The following is a 17607-nucleotide window of genomic DNA, read 5'->3' as shown; positions in this document are numbered from 1 at the left end:
GACCTGTAATGTGTGCAGTGGTCCAGAAATCTGGCCTTATAAAGTAACGAATCTGTTAACTCCTTCTTGCAGGAGGAGTTAAAACTGGATTTCAGAGATGGGAGTCTAAGGAGCCGATGGTTGGGGAAGTGTCACTCTTAACATTGGGCACAGTTACGTTTTTTATTTGCTTGTTTGTTTTGAGACAGCATCTCGCTGTGTCGCTGACAAAGCATTGCTTTCATTAGGTAAGTGTCTATTTGGTGCACTGTCCTAGGCATAAAGACAGAACAGAGAACAAAAGTCGCTGAAGTGGATTCGTGTGTGTCCTAGGATGGATAAACAATAAATCCAGAATACACCCAGTGTTGCTGAGACAATAAAAAGAACTAAAACAGAGGGAAGGAACTATACTGGAGGGGAAGGGATACTTTTTTGGCAAGGTGGCCCAGGGAAATAGCAGAGATCTAAAGAAAATACAATCAGAGATCAGGGGAAAGTGGACCAGTTAAAAGATTCCAAGTTGGGGCTGGAGAGATGGCTCAGTGGTTAAGAGCAGTGCCTGCTCTTCCAAAGGTCCTGAGTTCAATTCCCAGCAACCACATGGTGGCTCACAACCATCTGTAATGAGGTCTGGTGCCCTCTTCTGGCCTGCAGACATACACACAGACAGAATATTGTATACAAAATAAATATTTAAAAAAAAAAAAGATGGCTAGTTACCTGGCGGTGGTGGTGCACACCTTTAATCCCAGCACTCGGGAGGGGAGGCAGAGGCAGGCGGATCTTTGTGAGTTTGAGGCCAGCTAGTTCCAGGACAAGCTCTAAAGCTACAGAAAAACCAAAAAAGAAAGAAAAGAGAAAAATTGTAGCTGGATGGTGATGCACTGGCCTTTAATCCCAGCACTCTGGAGGCAGAGGCAGGCAGATAGATCTCTGAGTTCGAAGCCAAACTGGTCTACAGAGTAATTTCCAGGATAGTCAGGACAACACAGAGAGACCCCGACTCGGAGGGGGGGATGGACATGGGGACAAGTGTCAATGAAGGTATTAGGGGGCCAGGAGAGCAGAAGTGTGCACGGATGAAGAAGGTGGCATGTGAGGTCACAAAGGATACAAGAACTGGAAAGATGAATCATGGATAAAGCCCAAAGGACTCAAGTTCAGATCTCCAGATGCATATAAAAGTGTTTCCTTGGAGAGGGAAGGGGAGGGGGAGGGAAATGGGAGGATGGGAGGAAGTGAAAATATTTAATAAATTTTAAAAAATAATAAAGTGTTTCCTTGATGTCCTCCTGTAATGCCAGCATTGGGGACTAAGAGATCTAGGGCTCTTAGGGGCAAACTGCTAGTCTAGACAAGCTGGAATCAGTGAGACCCTGCACCAGTAAACAGACTCCTGACTTCAACTGTGGACACACACACATATATCTGTATACACACCTGCCCACATACATGGGAACACACATAGACACAAGCACAAGCCAAAAGATACAGGGACATAATAGAAAGTCTTGAGGACTTAGGGTAAAACATTAGATTTTACTCAGATGGAGGTGGCACAAAGTATCTTCTACCCTCAAACTCTGAGGGATCAAACTCTGCCTTCTGAAGCAAGCTCAGTCCTCTGAGCTAGACTCCCAGCCCAGCCAAGGGTGTTTTAAGCAGATACAATTCCCCCACCCCCAACACCCTTTTGTTATTGTTGTTGTTGAGACAGGGTTTTAACTATGTAGCACTGGCTGGTCTGGAATTTATTATGTAGATCAGGCTGACCTCCCTCCGCCTCCCAGAATGCCTTGGCTTGTTCTTTTTGAGACAGGGCCCCTCATATCCCAGGTTGGCCTTGAATTTACTACTCAGTGGATGGATGATCGTGAGTTTCGGACCCTCTTGCCTTTACCTCTCGGATTCTGAGACTACAGCAGTGCTACTCACTAGGTTTTTAGTAGCTGTAGTATTTTATGTATATAAGTGTTTTGTCTGTGTACCACATGCATGGCTGGTGCCAACTGGGGCCAGAAGAGGGGATAGGATCCCCTAGAATTGGAGTTACAGACAGTTGTGAGCCTCCATATGGGTTCCAAGAACTGAACCCAGGCTATGCCCAATTGAACAGCAGCCAGTGCTCCTAACCCCGCCCCCAGCTACCTCTGTACCTCCCCCCCTTGGGCTCTCTAGCAGCCCAGATTGGCTGAATCCTCCTGCGTTCACCTATATAGTGCTGGCATTAGCGCTGGCTCTTTCTGTATACTCGCTGCTCTCAGGATGCATTTAAAGAAATCACACTAGGAAGTCCAGCCTGGCGGCTCAGGCCTGTACACCCAACACTCGGGAGGATCAGAAATGTCAGTCATCCTCAGCTACACAGCTGGTTCAAGGCCACCCTGGGCGACGTGAGACACCAATTCGACAACAATTGGGCTGATCCCAGTCATCGCAGACAGTTAAAACCTCCCCCAACTTGCTGGCTCATCAGTTAAAGGCATTTCCCGTTCAAGCCTGAAGACCTGGAGTCCATGGTGGGGGAGAGAACAAAGTCCCCTGACCTCTGCACTCTGTGCCATGGTTGATTGTGTCCCCATCCACATCATGAACAATAATAATAAATTTATTGGAAGAAAAAAAAACCCTTAACCTAGAACCTCGGACTATATATATTAGCCCTCAATCTTGACCCATGAGAAAGTTTGCACTATTTAAAATGATTCTGAGAAGGGCATGGTTGCACAGGCCTTTGATTCCAACCCTCAGGAGGCAGAGGCAAGCGGATCTCTATGAGTTAGAGGCCAGTCAGGGCTACATAGTGAGACCCCATCAAAGAGAAAACAAATTCTAAAATAAGAAAAGGAGACTCTGGTTTAGTTCTTTTGCTGGTAGCATGGTTTGTTCTGACCCGGCTTATCCAATGCAGGCCAGCACAATTCAGATGCCACCTGAGGGGTCGTGCTCCCAGAGAGGCAAACGAGGGCGCTGGAGGCCGCGTCCAGGTCCCCCGGGACTCTGGCCCCTGTCTCGGAGCCTTCCTGCGCCTGGTGGTCAGCGAAGGCCTCGCGGTGCATGGCAGCGACGTAGCTGTTGCCGCTGGGATCCTCTGTGCGCAACCGAGTCAGGGGCAGGAAGCGGTGGGTGGAGAAGTAACGCAGGGCTGGCCGCGGGGCTCGCAGCGCGGTCAGAAAGAGCTGCGGCGGGAAGAGCAGCACCGGTCTGTGGGGGAACCACTGGGGGGGTGCACCGCCACGCCCCACCCGGAGACTGTGCCCGGAGGAGGTCCCGTTTGCACCCACCTCTGTCACTTCCTCTGGGTCCTGTGCCTCGCTCAGAGCTTGCTCATAGCTACGCTGGTAATGCGTGAAGAGGTGGCGGGTCTGGGCATCTGCACGCTCCAGAGCCCCGCCGGGACCACCCTCTAGCTTCTCAAAGAAGGCTGTGTGCACTGGCCCGCACTCGATGAGGCTCACGCTGCAGGGGCAACAGCAGTGACTGGTTATTGCCTGTGACCACAAGCCTAACCTTAGCTCCACAAAGGGAGGGCACTGAGAGGGACTGTGCCCAGGTGACAGATGCTGGTATTACCAGAGCGCTCTGGAGTCTAGTCACCTACTCGCTCTGTTTTACCCATCCCAACATGCCTTAAAGCTAGGGAGGCTTGTGAAGTGAGATAACCCGTGCCAAGCTCTCTGCATAGCATCCAGCACACAATGTGAGCTGGAAAAGGAGGGCCAGAGGCATTGCCCAAGAATGTCTTCAAGTTTGGGGTTCCCAAACTTCAGAAGATTGTGGAAGGCTGGTGACTCACTGGATTCCAAAGAGCGGCAGCAGGATCGCTAGACTCTCGCACAAACCCTCGAGCGCAAACTTGCTGGCGCAGTAAACTTCGTGGAACGGCAACCCTAGGAGGGGAGTCAAGGTTGCAGAGGCCCTGGCGCTCCTCGCCTTGCTCAGTACCCCTTACTTACTGACTCTGTCCCTTTTGCTCACCCATCAAGCCTCCTACACTCGCAGTCACTAACACACGCCCGGAGTGGCGCCTCTTCATGTCCGGCAGAAAGGCCTGCAGCATCCGAACTGTCCCAACCACATTCACGTCCAGCACAGCACCCACCGCGTCCAGCTCATGCGCCTCCAGCGGCCCGAATAGGCCCCGGCCGGCATTACACACTGGAGGGAGAGAGAACAGACACCGCTTGTTCATGCATGGCTCTTTCCCACCCCCAGCTTGTTCTCCCATGTTCCCTGAACTCGGTACTTCCCGGTCTGGTTGAACACTGGGTAAAAGCCTATTACATGTATTTCGGTTGGCTCACCCAGCACGTCCACACGACCCTCGGTCACACGAGCCTGGGCAGCAGCCACAGATTTTGCATCCCTGACATCCAATTCCAGCGTCTCCAGGGAGCCAGGAGGGCATCCTCGAGCCCGGGCTGCCTCCAACAGTGGTCCCTGAGTCTTCAGGTCCCTCAGTGTGGCATATACTAAAATTTGGGAGGGGATAAATTACTCATCACCCTGCTTACCTGTGGGGGCTCTTCCCTGGCCTCCATGCCTGTCCCCTCCTATACCTTTGAAGCTCTGGGACTGGTCAGAAGCTAAACGAACAGCCAAGTGCAGGCCAATTCCAGAGGAGCAGCCGGTAATCAGCACTACTGTACGGTCCATGGCCAAGGGCACTGATGCTGGGAACAGGAAGGGTCCTAGTGGCAGGCTGGGGCTGGGTTTCTGCTTGACTCTTTCCAGTGCCAGTGCCCCCGCCCCTTGTTGTGTCTGCCAGCAATCTCAAGGCTGAGCCAGGTCCCTGGCAGGCTCTCCCCACCCTGCTGTGGGACAAAGCAGAGGAAAGGTGGTTGTGTCACCAAGCTGGCTCAGTAGGTCAGGGTAAAGGAGAGGCTCTCTAAGTACCAACTGGGTGCTCGGGTGCAAACTGAGCAGTGCTAGGGAGAGCTGGCCACAGGGACGAACCTTCTGCCCAAGGAACTTCTTGTTTTTGAGACAAGGGTCTTGCCAGGTAGACCAGGCTGGCCTCAAACTTACATCCACCTGCCTTTTTTTTTTTTTTTGAGACAGGCTATCTTGTACCCAAGGCCACCTTCAAATTCATAATATAGCTCAGGTTGCCCTTGAACTTCTGACCCCTCCAGCCTCTACCTTTTCAGGGCTGTTATTTCAGGTGTGTACCATCTCTCAAGAAGATTACCAGCTTGCTGCAGTACAGCTTCTAAGGGGACCAGTGTTAAAACGGGGATGCTGAAGTAAGGCCTGGGAAGAAATGCCCCCACACCAGGCTCCACATGGACACCCACGCCCTTCCAGACATACCAGGATGAAGGCGTATCCGACCGGTACGCTAAAATAACCAGACCAGCTCAAAACAACAGACATAGTTTAATAATTGAAAACGGGGAAACTCACGCGACCTGAGTAAAAGTTCCGATGTCCAAACTGGTCAGGCGAACGCACACGCAGAGAGCGAGCGCACGTGGATCTCCAGCTTTATCTACCTGGCTCCAGGCGGCCACACCCTAGCCAGACGTGATCGGCTGAGCTTCCCCACCACCAGCAGTGTACTGCACCTCGGTTAATAGAGCCAGGCTGGTTCAGCGGTTTATTGTTAGCAGAAAACAGTACTTTAGCCCCCAGATGTAGGGTGACTGCCCAGAGTAGCTCATTTCCCTCCCAGCCATGGCTGACCCTGCTGCTCCTTCTCCCAGGTTCAGGGATCACACTGTACTTTTTCGGTTTGAAGACCTGATCCAGCAGATCCCTGGATCTGTCTGTCACAAAGAGCCTGCCTGGGGGTGATATCTGAGGAAGATCTTCTTGGCTAGGTCCACAGTGTCCCCTTGGGGCTGACTGGGGTATCTCTTCCTATTGATAACGAAGGCCTGCTCCAGTGGGAAGACATTCTTCTCAAACTCGTGCTGTTGGAAGGGGACTCCTCTGGCTAGGCTCTGAGCCAGAGTTTCAACGAAGAGACCCCAGCGCGGCTGGTAGTAGTCAGCCACCAGTCCCGCCAGCTGCTTATTGGCGTAGTCTAGAATGTTACCCTCAGGCCCCCACAGGGTCAGCTGGTAGCGGCTGTTTTGGTCATAAAACTGGGCCTCGGCTTCACTCACAGCCACTGCCCGGGCCTGATCCAACCAGCTGCCCAGCAGGAAGCGGCTGTCACTGGCCAGCAGCTCATCCAGGGCAGGCAGGAGCTTATAGGCCAGAAGGCCTCCAGCCCTGAGCAGGAGATCGAGCTCCCCCTTCAGGTAGGCGGTCCTGGCCTCCTCATAGCACAGACTGACCAGCTCTTGCACTGCTTGCCTGGTGACATCCAGCAGGTCATAGCGGAAGGCTGGACTGGCGGTCAGGTTGGGAGCCGCAGCCAACAGCAGTCGCCAAGCCTCAAATACATCTGATCGGTTGTACCAGACGGTGGTATTCATCCGTAGGGATGGTCGCTTGACCAGCGGGCTCCGATTGTGCCCACTGCAGGTTTGCCCAGAGCAGTTGTAGACACTCCTAAGAAGGAGTCTCCAGGCTGCCCCCACATCCGGTTGGGAGATCCCATATCGGCGACTGGCAAAGCCACTCACCCAGGCCACCAAATCTGGCACAGGGTCCTTGCGCCAGCCCAGTTCGGCCATGAGAGCATAGACCACTTCATTCTGGCCAATGCCCTCAGGGACTATGCCAGTGCCAACCATGGTGGAGTTGGGGAAGAGGCGGGCTGCCCTGGGGCCTTGGTTCACAGCCTCCAGGGTTCCAAACAGGCCATGGTTGCCCCCAAAGTTGTGGAGCATGCACCAGATGAAGGGCTGGCCGTGGAAGGAGGCGGTGTGGAGGTAAACTGGCTGGCTCTCGGCAAACAGGTCCAGAACCAGGAGACGACCTCGGGGCACAGCCTCCAGCACAGCCTTGACCTGAGCAGGGCCCCAGAACTGGGGCTGATGCTGGAAAAGCCAACCTTGGAGCAGCCACATAGCATCGGGGTCCACTGTGGGGGGGGGGGAGCAAGGGGGGCAAAGAAAGAGATGAGGAGGCTGATGTGGACCCTATTCTGCCCAGGAAGAAAGAAGGCGATTGTTACAGGGCACTCATCACCCATGTCTGATCCACCTGCTGTTCTGCCACCCCCGGACCCCTCCCCCAACCTGCCTCCTCCTGTACAGTACTTAGCCAGCTTCTTGGACATCAGAGCTACCCAGAAAGTTTAAGGCACGGATGCTTGGGCCCCAAATTCTGGACCTGCTCAATCAGGAAACCCAGCGGTTGGGCCTGAGAATCCTCATATCTGAAAGTATTTGGGTTAAGATAGTGTTGGAGTATGTTTCTCCAGGGTTCATAAGTAAAAGATTAAAGTTTTATGCCTAATCTCCACTGTGAGACAAAAAGGTGGAGACTCAGGTCTGCGAGACGGCCCTGCTAGGGAAGGTTCTTAGTGTTAAACCTGACACCCAGAGTTCCATCCACAAGCCCACAAGACAGAAGGAAAGAACAGACTCCTACGAGCTGTCCTGTGACTTCCGCATGCCCCTTATTTTTTTAAAAAATATTTATTTATTATGTATACAATATGTCTGTCTGTATGCCTGCAGGCCAGAAGAGGGCATTATAGATGGTTGTGAGCCACCATGTGGTTGCTGGGAATTGAACTCAGGACCTTTCGAAGAGCAGGCAATGCTCTTAACCTCTGAGCCATCTCTCCAGCCCCCCCCCCCCTTACTTTTTCCTTAGTTGAAAAGCTACAGCCAGTGCCGTGGTGGTGCACACTTTTAATCCCAGCACTTGGGAGGCAGGGAGGCAGAGGCAGGTCGATCTCTGTGAGTTCAAGGCCAGCCTGGTCTACAAAGCAAGTTCCCCAGGGCAGTCAGGGCTATTATACAGAGAAACCCTGTCTCGAAACCATTCCCCTCCCCCCCAGAAAAAAAAAGAAAAAAGAAAAAAAAAATGAGGCTTGGGCCTTTGGCTCCAGATCATGCCTGGAGAAGCATAAGCCAATGTGTGCCTTTCGGGATGACCCATCATGATGACAAACAGCTCTCCCTCACTTGGGCCCCTCCTCTTCTGTAAGTGGTAGAAAGTGGTAGATAGAAGTCTTGGCCTCATATCTGTCGGACAGGATGGATGTAGAACCTCTGGCCTTTACAACTGATCCCAACAATGAGGTGGAGACAAATAAATTATTGTTGCTGTTGCTTGGTTTTGAGACAGGGTCTTTCCACCTCAGCCCGGTTGTCCTGGAACTTACTGTGTAGTACTGGTTGGCCTCAACTCAGGGATCCACCTGCCTTTGCTTCCCGAATACTAAAATTAAAAGTGTGCGCCACCATGACCAGCTCCAAATAAAAGCTCTGCTATTGCTGTTGTTCGTGTATCTGGTGTGTATGTGTGCACACACGTGGGGAAGCCGCAGAACAACTTTGTGGCGCTGCTTCTCTCCTTCCATCTTTGTGTGGGTTTCATGCATCAACTTCAGGTTGTTAGGTTTGAAGGCCTTTACTCATCAAAGCATCTCGCTGCTGCTACCACCCCCTTCTGAAGTAGCCCAGGCTGGCCTTGAACTCCCAATCCTCCCACCTCTGCCTCCCAAGCACTACGGTTACAGGCCTGTGCCACCATGCCTGGCTTAAAATATTTTTATTTTTATTCACTTATTTGTTTGTTTGCTCATTCAAGACAGGGTTTCTCTGTGTAGCCCTGGCTGTCCTAGAACTTGCTCTGTAGAACAGGCTGGCTTGGAACTCAGAGATCCACCAGCTTCTTCTGCCTTTCCAAGTGCTGGGGTTGAAGGCATGCACCACCATTACCCAGCTTAAAAATCTCGTTCATAAACTGGGCGGTGGTGGCGCACACCTATTTAATCCCAGCACTCGGGAGGCAGAGGCAGGCGGATCTCTGTGAGTTCGAGACCAGCCTGGTCTACAAGAGCTAGTTCCAGGACAGGCTCCAAAACCACAGAGAAACCCTGTCTCGAAAAACCAAAAAAAAAAAAAAAAATCTCGTTCAATGGCTTTTTTTTTTTTTAACAAAGCTAGGCACCCTGCTCTACTAGATGAAGCAACAAACCCCGGGAGGGAAAGAATCACTTGCCAATATCAGCCAGACCTCAGCCCCCAGAGTGGGTAAGTAGCATGGCATATATGCACAAAAGCCTGTTGAGCTAGAAAGTGTGGCATCCCCAGGGTACAGGTCCTCCTCCCACCCACCCCCTCTCCCTGAGGTCCCAGGGGGCTTCCAATCCACCATACCTGCAATCATGGCCTCATAGACAGCTGCAGTGGTTGCAGTGAGGTAGGAAGGCTCCGGAGAGGGTGGCTGCATCTCGTTGAAGGTGTCAGCCCCGTAGATGTGATCTGTGCCAAACTCTTTGGTCAGCTCCCGCAGGAAGAGGCTCCCGATGAGGGGGTATACGGGGTCCCCTGGAGCCAGAAGGAAGGAGCACGAGTAGGAGCAATTGAAGTGTCCCCAGCTGCCTAACTGGGTGACGTTGACCTGTGGGAACACCCTGTGGGGGAAAAAGAGGCTCAGGGTTGGCAGAGGCTGATGCAGTGTTTGGCTTGGTCTTATACCCCTCATCAGCCTCACATCTGTGGCTTTCTGGAATGTGTCTGAGTTTCTCACAATGCCATGTCTTTCCATACACTACATCCCTTGCCTGGTACACTTCCTCCACCTCTAAGGCTTATCCGCCCGGTTCTTCCTCACTATCCCCAAGAGTAGCCTGTCTAAACAGGCTCTGCTATCTTCCTCTGCCAATCATTTCTCCATAGGGACAGAGCCATGGGTGCCTTTGTCACTGCAACCCCAGGACCCAGCACGGGACTGGGTCTGACATCTGTAGACACCTGGGAAGATGTTCACTGAATGAGAAGAAGGAGGTTCCAACTGCTTGGTGAGCAAGAAGAAGGGGTAGCCCATACTCGGTGACTGTGAGGGGAGCCAGGTGCTCCCAGGCATGATGGGGGCACCAGGAGGTGTTGGCAAGGCTTTACGAAGGAGGAGACTCATCCAGACCTCGAAGGTCTGTCCAACCACAGAAGAGAAGACAGGGTACAAAACACGGGCAGAGACCAACACAGCCCCTGGGTCACTGGCAAGACCAGCAGCTTACTGACATTCTGTGCTCGTATACACGTACCCAAGGTTTGCAGGAACTACCTGTTAGTAACTTTTCATTCCTTTTCTTTAAATATTCTTCTATTAATAATATTAATAACAACACACACACACACTAAATTAAACTTAGGGACTGAAGTGATATCTCAGTAGTTAAGAACACTGGCTGTGCCAGGAGGTGGTGGCAGATGCCTTTAATCCCAGTGCTGTAGGACAATGGTTTTACCCTGGAAAGATTTGTTTCTTGTACTAGTTTAATAAAATATTGATTGGCTAGTAGCCAGGCTGGAAGTAGAGGCGGGGCAACGAGAACAGGAGAATTCTGGGAAGAGGAAAGTCAGTCTGGAGTCATGATCCAGAGACAGAGGAAGCAAGATGTGACTGTCTTGCCAAAAAAGATACCAAACCATGTGGTTAACACAGACAAGTATTATGGGTTAATATAAGTTATAAGAGTTAATAAGAAGCCTGAGCTACTAGGCCAATCAGTTTATAATTAATGTAGACCTCTGTGTGTTTTCTATGGGACTGAACGACTGAAGGGCCGGGTAGGACAGAAATCCCTGTCAACATCCCAGCACTGGGGAGGCAGAGACAGGCGGATCTCTGTGAATCCGAGGCCAGCCTGGTCTACAGAGTGAGTTCCAGGACAAGCTCCAAAGCTACACAGAGAAACCGTCTCAAAAGACAAAAAAACAAAAACAAAACCCAAAAAACCAAAAACCAAAACAAAACACTGGCTGCTCTTCCAGAGGACCAGGTTTGATTCCCAGCACTTACATGGAAGTTCACAGCCATCTGTCACTCCAGCCTTAGGGGATCTGATGCCCTCTCCTGTTCTCCACCAGTAGTAGGCATGAATGTGGTACGCGCACACACACACAGACACACACACAGGCAAAACACCCACACACATAAAATAAACTAAACCTTTTAAACTTGGTGAGCTTTCTAAGTTTGATGCTAATCATTTGGGAATACTTTAAGATTCATTGACTTTTATGTGCATGAGTGTTTATCTGCATTTATGCAGGTGTATGCAGCGCCTGAAGTCATCAGATCCTCTGGAACCGGAGAGACAGATGGCTGTGAACTACCACGTGAGTGCTGGGAACTGAACCATGGTCCTCAGCAAGAGCGGTGGGCCCTGACCCCCGTGGGTATAAATTTACATATAGAAAGACTGGGTTTCTCTATGTAGTTCAGGCTGGCCTGGAACTGGTGGTGTCCCCACCTCAGTCTCCTGAATACAAAGATCAGAAGAGTGTGTCCCATCCTACCCAGCAATGGACCCATTTTACAAGCAAGAAAACTTAGTCACGGAGACGTCAAGTCATCTGTTCAGGCAATGGCCGATGGCAGAACCAGGAGTCAAGAGACACCAATGTCCAGAGCTTTTGTGATTACATAATGCTTTTCAGGGCAAACCTTTTCCCTTTGAGTTGAATAAGGAAGGCCTCACCTGGTAATGGCCTTGGGGACGTGTCCTGCGAAGGCAGGCAGCACTGGGATCATGCCAAAGGAGCGCATCCGGTCCAGGATCCGATGCTGAGAGGGACAGAGGTCAATGTGCCAGGACCTCTGCTGGGAGAGGCCCTTGCTTATTCAGGGAGGGAAGTTCCCTGTGGACCAGTTAAGTGCCTGAGGGCTAAGCATTGCCATCCCTGGGTCTGAGACCACCCAACACCTATTCTGCCTTTTCCTTCTCCACTCCTTACCTGCAGGTAGACTTGCTTGAGATGCCAGGAGCGGGGCAGGGGGCCACCCCAGGTGTGCAGATTTCCCATGCGTTCCCAGGCCAGGAAGGCCGGACCGGTGAAGTATTCATCGATCTCTGACTGGGTCAGGCCCAAGGCCAGGTATACCTGCAGAAGGAAGAGCCCCCACACCTGTAAACACATGACTCTCCATTCATCAGCCTCTCTACGCTGGGTGCTGCTGCTATAATACGAACTGGAGTCCAGCCTGCAGGGAGCTCCAGTCCAGAAGAAATGGACCTGCTGGGTAGGAGAATCCACAAAAATAACACCTTTGTGGGACGGGTGAAGATACAGGACCTAAAGGGGCTTTGTGACCCATGGAGAGTCTCTCTGCCAGTTTTTTGTTTTGTTTTGTTTGTGAACTTTACTTAAGCTAGGGTTATCTGGGAAGAAGAAACCTCCACTGAGAAAATATCCCCATCAGATTGGCCTGTAGGCAATCCTGTGCAGGATTTCCTTTTCTGTTTGTTTGTTTTTGAGACAGGGTTTCTCTGTGGCTTTGGAGCCTGTCCTGGAACTCACTGTGTAGATCAGGCTAGCCTCGAACTCACAGAGATCTGCCTCTCTCTCCCTCCCTCTCCCTCCCTCTCTCTCCCTCTTCCTCCCTTCCTCCTTCCCTCCCTCCCTCCCTCTTGAGTGCTGGAATTAAAGGTGTGCACCACCACTGTCCAGCAGGGCATTTTCTTGACTGATGATTGATATGGAAAGACCCAGTCTGTTGTGTGCAGTGCCATTCACAGGCAGGTGATTCTGGGTGTATAAGAAAGCAAACTGGGCCAGGCGGTGGTGGCGCACACCTTTAATCCCATCACTCGGGAGGCAGAGGCAGGTGGATCTCTGTGAGTTCGAGGCCAGCCTGGTCTACAAGAGCTAGTTCCAGGACAGTCAGAACTGTTATACAGAGAAACCCTGTCTCAAAAAAAAAAAAAAAGAAAAGAAAAGAAAAGAAAAAAAGAAAGAAAAAAGAAAGCAAACTGGGGCTGGAGAAATGGGTTGGTGGTTAAGAGCACTGGCTGTTCTTCCAGAAGTCCAGAGTTCAATTCCCAGCAACCACATGGTGGCTCACAACCATCTGTAATGAGAACTGGTGCCCTCTTCTGGTGTACTTGAAGACAGGTCACTCATATACATAAAATAAATAGATAAATATTTAAAAAAAAATGTTGTGCTGTGGTCTGGCAGTATGGAGACACCCAGGCAACTTGCCTCAGAGTTTCTTTTTGTTTGTTTGTTTTTGTTTTTGCTTTTGTTTTTTGTTTGTTTGTTTTTTTCGAGACAGGGTTTCTCTGTAGCTTTAGAGCCTGTCCTGGAACTCACTCTGTAGACCAGGCTGGCCTCAAACTCACAAAGATCCGCCTGCCTCTGCCTCCCGAGTGCTGGGATTAAAGGCATGTGCCACCATCACCTGGTGCCTCACAGTCTTGAACATAGGGAAGATCTTCCTTTAAAAAAAAAAAAAGAAGAAGAAGAAAGCAAACTAAGAAAATAATATAAGCAGTGTCCCTCCATGGCCTCCACCTCCATGGTTCTTGAGAAAATAATATAAGCAGTGTCCCTCCATGGCCTCCGCCTCCATGGTTCTTGAGAAAATAATATAAGCAGCGTCCCTCCATGGCCTCCGCCTCCCTGGTTCTTGCCTTCTACCTGGCTGGAGTTCTACCTTGGTTTCCCTCAATGATGAACTATGGCTGGATGTGTAAACCAAATGAGCTCCTTCCTTCCCTAGTTGATTTTGGCCATGGTGTTTTAGTATAGCAACAGAAAGCAATAAGAGGGTCTTTGAGTAAGGTTGGCCAAAGGGAAGGGAATTAGCCAAGACTAATGAAGTAGAGGAGCCTTGCCTCTCCCTCACCAGACTCTTCGAACTCACTACCTAGCTGAAGATGACCTTGAACCTCCCCCCCCCCCTTTTTTTTCTCCTGTTTTTTTTGGAGACAGTTTCTCTGTGTAGCCCTGGCTGGTATTGAACTCACAGAAATCCATCTTCCTCTGCCTCCCATCAAAGGAGTGCTCCACCACCACCCAGATCTTGAATTTCTCATCCTCCCACTTCTACCTGAGCGCTGGGATTGCAGGCATGTACTACCATTTCCAGTTGTTTCAATGGATTGCCGGAGTCTCACCTACAGTAAGCACCCAGTTTGTCCCACCCAGGGAAGCCTCAGTCCCCCAGGGCCAGAGGGTGTGTAAGTCGGGCAGGAGAGCGTGAGGGGCCAGGTTGGCACAAACCCGCTGCCAGATGGCCTCCTGGCCACTCCAAGCCAGAGCCAGGTTGATGCCATTCAGCGCCATCCAGTCAATCTCTTGCTCCCAACGGGCCCAGTCCCACCACACGAAGGAGTAGCTGTGCGTGCACACATTCTGGTAATAGCGGTACCTGCAGGTAGGGGGCACATTATTGGGGACATATGGGATGCCCCACTCACCCATCACCCTGGAGCACCTCAGAGGCAGCCTGGCTCTGGAATACTACCCCCAACACACATACACACACAGGACAATGGGCACAGGTTTCCAAGAGGCCCCTCTACTGCTCATTCCAGATCCATCCAGGTAAAAGCCAACACCTAGTGCTGGACCTTCTCTCGGGGCTCCGTAAGCTTTAGCGATTGTGGATACATTAACTTTATTTTCATTGAAAATGTCCAGACCCTCTACTGTGCATCGTGGGAGGGGGGTGTCCTAGGATGTCAGTGCCTTAAGGCAAAATTGGTCTCTGTCCCGAAGTGGATTCCCAGTTCCTACAGTTTTATGGGGTAGATGGTTGCGCGAACACATCATGCCCACACAATGTGCCAAGGGCTAGAATAAGGGCCTGGGGCTTCGGGAACGGTCACTCCACAGCATCGTCAGAGAGGCCAAAGGAGGGGCATGGAATGCATGGATCACGAGAACGTTTTTGAAATTCTACCATCGCACGCAGACTCTCAATCAACTCAACAGGGTGGCGGGCGTCATTATTTGCAGCAGGGGCTCCTAGAAGCTAAGGGACTTGGCTTAAGAATGGACATCTATTAGAGAGGAGCTAAGATTTGAAGGCACCGTGGTGGGACCCCACTTTCTTCTCCGTCTTCTAGGAGTCTGTAACTGCGGCTATCCCCACCCTTGCGTGGTGGGCCTCAACAACGGTGGGTGCCCGGAGGCTACAGGCCGCTGCCCCAGCCAGTTGGGACCTACTGCGTCGATACCTGTCGGGCGTGGCCTCGGTCAGCTCGTCGTGCACAGCGGGCAGCGGCCGGGGCAGTTGCAGCTGAGAGCCGGACCAGGCCACCTGGCAGCCGCAGAAGTCGCGCAGGTAGCGGTGCAGCCCCGCGGCGGCCGCCACTCCCGTGGAGCCGCGCACACGCACGGGCGCACCGCCGCCACCGCTCAGGCTGTAGGTGTCCAGACCGGACTCAGCCGCCAGCGCGCGATCTACGGACACTAAGAAATCGGCTGCTGGCCCGGGTCCCAGCAACCGGGCCACCAGCTCCCGTACGGCCTCTGCCTCCCGAACCTCGTCACCCACTGAGTCCCCGGCCAGGAATAGGAACCCTAGAGCCACGGCCAGCACAGCTGCTTCCATGATGCCAACTTTGCGGCAGACCGCTCACAACCAATACGTAGCTCAGGGCCAGGGGCGGGGCTTCCCGCATCCAATCCGCTGCAGACCTCGGGCCACGTGGCCTGAAGGTTGGGCTCCAGCTACCCGCCTGGAGACTTGGTTTCCGGACCTAGACCCTAAGGTGTCTGCTGACCGCGCGCGTGGCTAGAGGGCGCGTGACCCCATTAACATCCGCGGCCACACGGGACGCTGCACATGCCCCAGCCCTTTCGGGTGCAGCCCGCTTCCTTTTGCAAGTCGCTTTCATCCAGCCAGACACCCTTAAAAGTGATGAGAACTGAAGCCAGCCAAGTGCTCCACCACTAAGCCATATCTCCAACCCCCTCCTCTAGTAACTATGTATTTTATTCCTATCAGACGCTGCCACTGCTACTGTTGGACGGGTGGAGGACGGCCCCAGCTGTTATTGTGGCCAGAGACCTGGAAACAAATAAGGATTTCCCTTGGTGAAGAGAGAGATAGGTCAGTGGGTAAGGCCCTTGCACCTGAGGACCCGCGTTCGAATCCTCAGGTCCCAGTAGTGGCCCAGTAGTGGGAGTCTGCCGTCCCCGTGTTGGGTGAGTTGAGAGATGGAGACAGTTGGCCCGGTGTACAAAGTTACAAAAAGGAAGAGACCCTGTCTCAAGGTAGAAGGTAACACTCGAGACTTGTCCATTGACACACAAACACAGCACTCACTTCAAAAGGACCGAGATAGTTTGTTCTGGAGCCAAATATGAGTGACCATGGTCTGGGAACAGTTTTAGGACACCCCAATTCCATGTTCCAATGTGGAAATGATTTGGTGAAGTTTTTACAGTAACAGAGCAAAGAAAGTCATAAATCAAGACACTTTTCTTAGAGTTTATTATATACGCATTGGTGTGACAGTGTCAGATCCCCTGGCACTGGAGTTACAGACAGTTGTGAACTGCCATATGGGTGCTGGGAATTGAACCTGGGTCCTCCGGAAGAGCAGCCAGTGCTCTTACTGCTGAGAGGTGGGGTAGAGTGAATCTGGGAAGTCTGTTTCAAGCTTCTGATGACATCCTGGGTTCTGGGATGATGGGAGCCCGTGGTCTGATGCATTCCAAAGCAAAACTAATGTTCTTTGCGTTCCAATGTTCATTCCAGTGTTTTGTACACTCCAGCACTATGACATTTATTTGTCATAAAGCTGTTAGGTCAAGTACACGGGGTGGGTAGGTAACAATGGTTATTGAGAGAGGCTGAAGACGGCCCAAGATAATTTGGTTCTGAACCCGCAACATTTCAGATTCTTCAGCTGCTCAGCACGGCAGAAGATTCAGGAGAAACTACTTTTCTGGAGCTCTGGTTCAAAGCTCTGACCATCATGTGTGTGTGTGTGTCAGACACCTAAACTCCCCCACACACATGTGCGAGCACACACACTTGGAACACACAGAAATAACAGAATTTCACCCAGGGCTGTGAGGCTGTGAGGAATCCCAAGTCTTCAAACAGGCAGAGACATTTTATCTGACACCCAAGGATAACTAGGAATTTCCAAGAAGGAGGAAAAAAAGAGCCTTCTAGACAGAGGACACATAGATAGAAGAGAGTGGGGAGAGGGATTTGAGGAACTTGGGGGACTTGAGGAACTAAAATGTGGCCTCGTGTGCCCAGCTTGGCTAGCAGCCTACCAGCGGATCCTCAAAGGGCTACAGGAGCAGAGCAGGGACAGTCACTTGTCCCAACGGCCTGGAGGTGAGGAGGTGACCCCTCCGCAGCAGAGGAGGAGAAAAATGGAAACTCCTGGCTCCCAGAGCTCAGTATGGGCCCACGAAGATGTTCCAAGCCTTGCAAATGCTCAGGCTGCCTGTCTCAGAAGGTGAGGTGAGGGTGCCTGGGGCTGGGTGGGGGCAGGGAGCAGTGGGCTCCTGAGAAAGGTTTCATTTCTTAAAAATATTTATTTATTATGTATACAATATTCTGTCTACGTGTATGCCTGCAGGCCAGAAGAGGGTACCAGACCTCATTACAGATGGTTGTAAGCTACTATGTGGTAGCTGGGAATTGAACTCAGGACCTTTGGAAGAGCAGGCAATGCTCCTAACCGCTGAGCCATCTCTCCAGCCCCAAGATTTCATTTTCTAAAAGGATTCTAAAGCCGGGCGGTGGTGGCACACGCCTTTAATCCCAGCACTTGGGAGGCAGAGACAG

At 51.6% G+C, this 17607-nt stretch overlaps 2 protein-coding genes across 2 annotated transcripts; both read right to left on the bottom strand.

Moving 5' to 3' along the window:
• Positions 1-2679: 2679 nt before the first annotated feature.
• On the bottom strand, positions 2680-4669 carry Hsd17b1 (hydroxysteroid 17-beta dehydrogenase 1). Its single transcript, XM_041643941.1, has 6 exons — positions 4542-4669; positions 4287-4454; positions 3961-4140; positions 3779-3872; positions 3267-3441; positions 2680-3161 (listed from the first exon to the last, which is right to left on the bottom strand). Exons 1-6 carry the CDS (start codon positions 4636-4638, stop codon positions 2841-2843), a joined length of 1035 nt encoding a protein of 344 aa, XP_041499875.1. The 5' UTR covers positions 4639-4669; the 3' UTR covers positions 2680-2840.
• Positions 4670-5349: 680 nt separating this feature from the next.
• Naglu (N-acetyl-alpha-glucosaminidase) lies at positions 5350-15408 on the bottom strand. Its single transcript, XM_041643940.1, has 6 exons — positions 15029-15408; positions 14070-14217; positions 11799-11945; positions 11543-11628; positions 9213-9469; positions 5350-6958 (listed from the first exon to the last, which is right to left on the bottom strand). Exons 1-6 carry the CDS (start codon positions 15403-15405, stop codon positions 5754-5756), a joined length of 2220 nt encoding a protein of 739 aa, XP_041499874.1. The 5' UTR covers positions 15406-15408; the 3' UTR covers positions 5350-5753.
• Positions 15409-17607: the final 2199 nt, after the last annotated feature.

The sequence above is a fragment of the Microtus oregoni genome, unplaced genomic scaffold (genome assembly GCF_018167655.1).
Source record: "Microtus oregoni isolate MIOR12 unplaced genomic scaffold, Mior012 000091F_ref0000469, whole genome shotgun sequence".
Taxonomy (NCBI): domain Eukaryota; kingdom Metazoa; phylum Chordata; class Mammalia; order Rodentia; family Cricetidae; genus Microtus; species Microtus oregoni.
The sequence above is the reverse complement of the archived record's forward strand: the minus strand, read 5'-3'. Positions and strand labels throughout refer to the sequence as shown.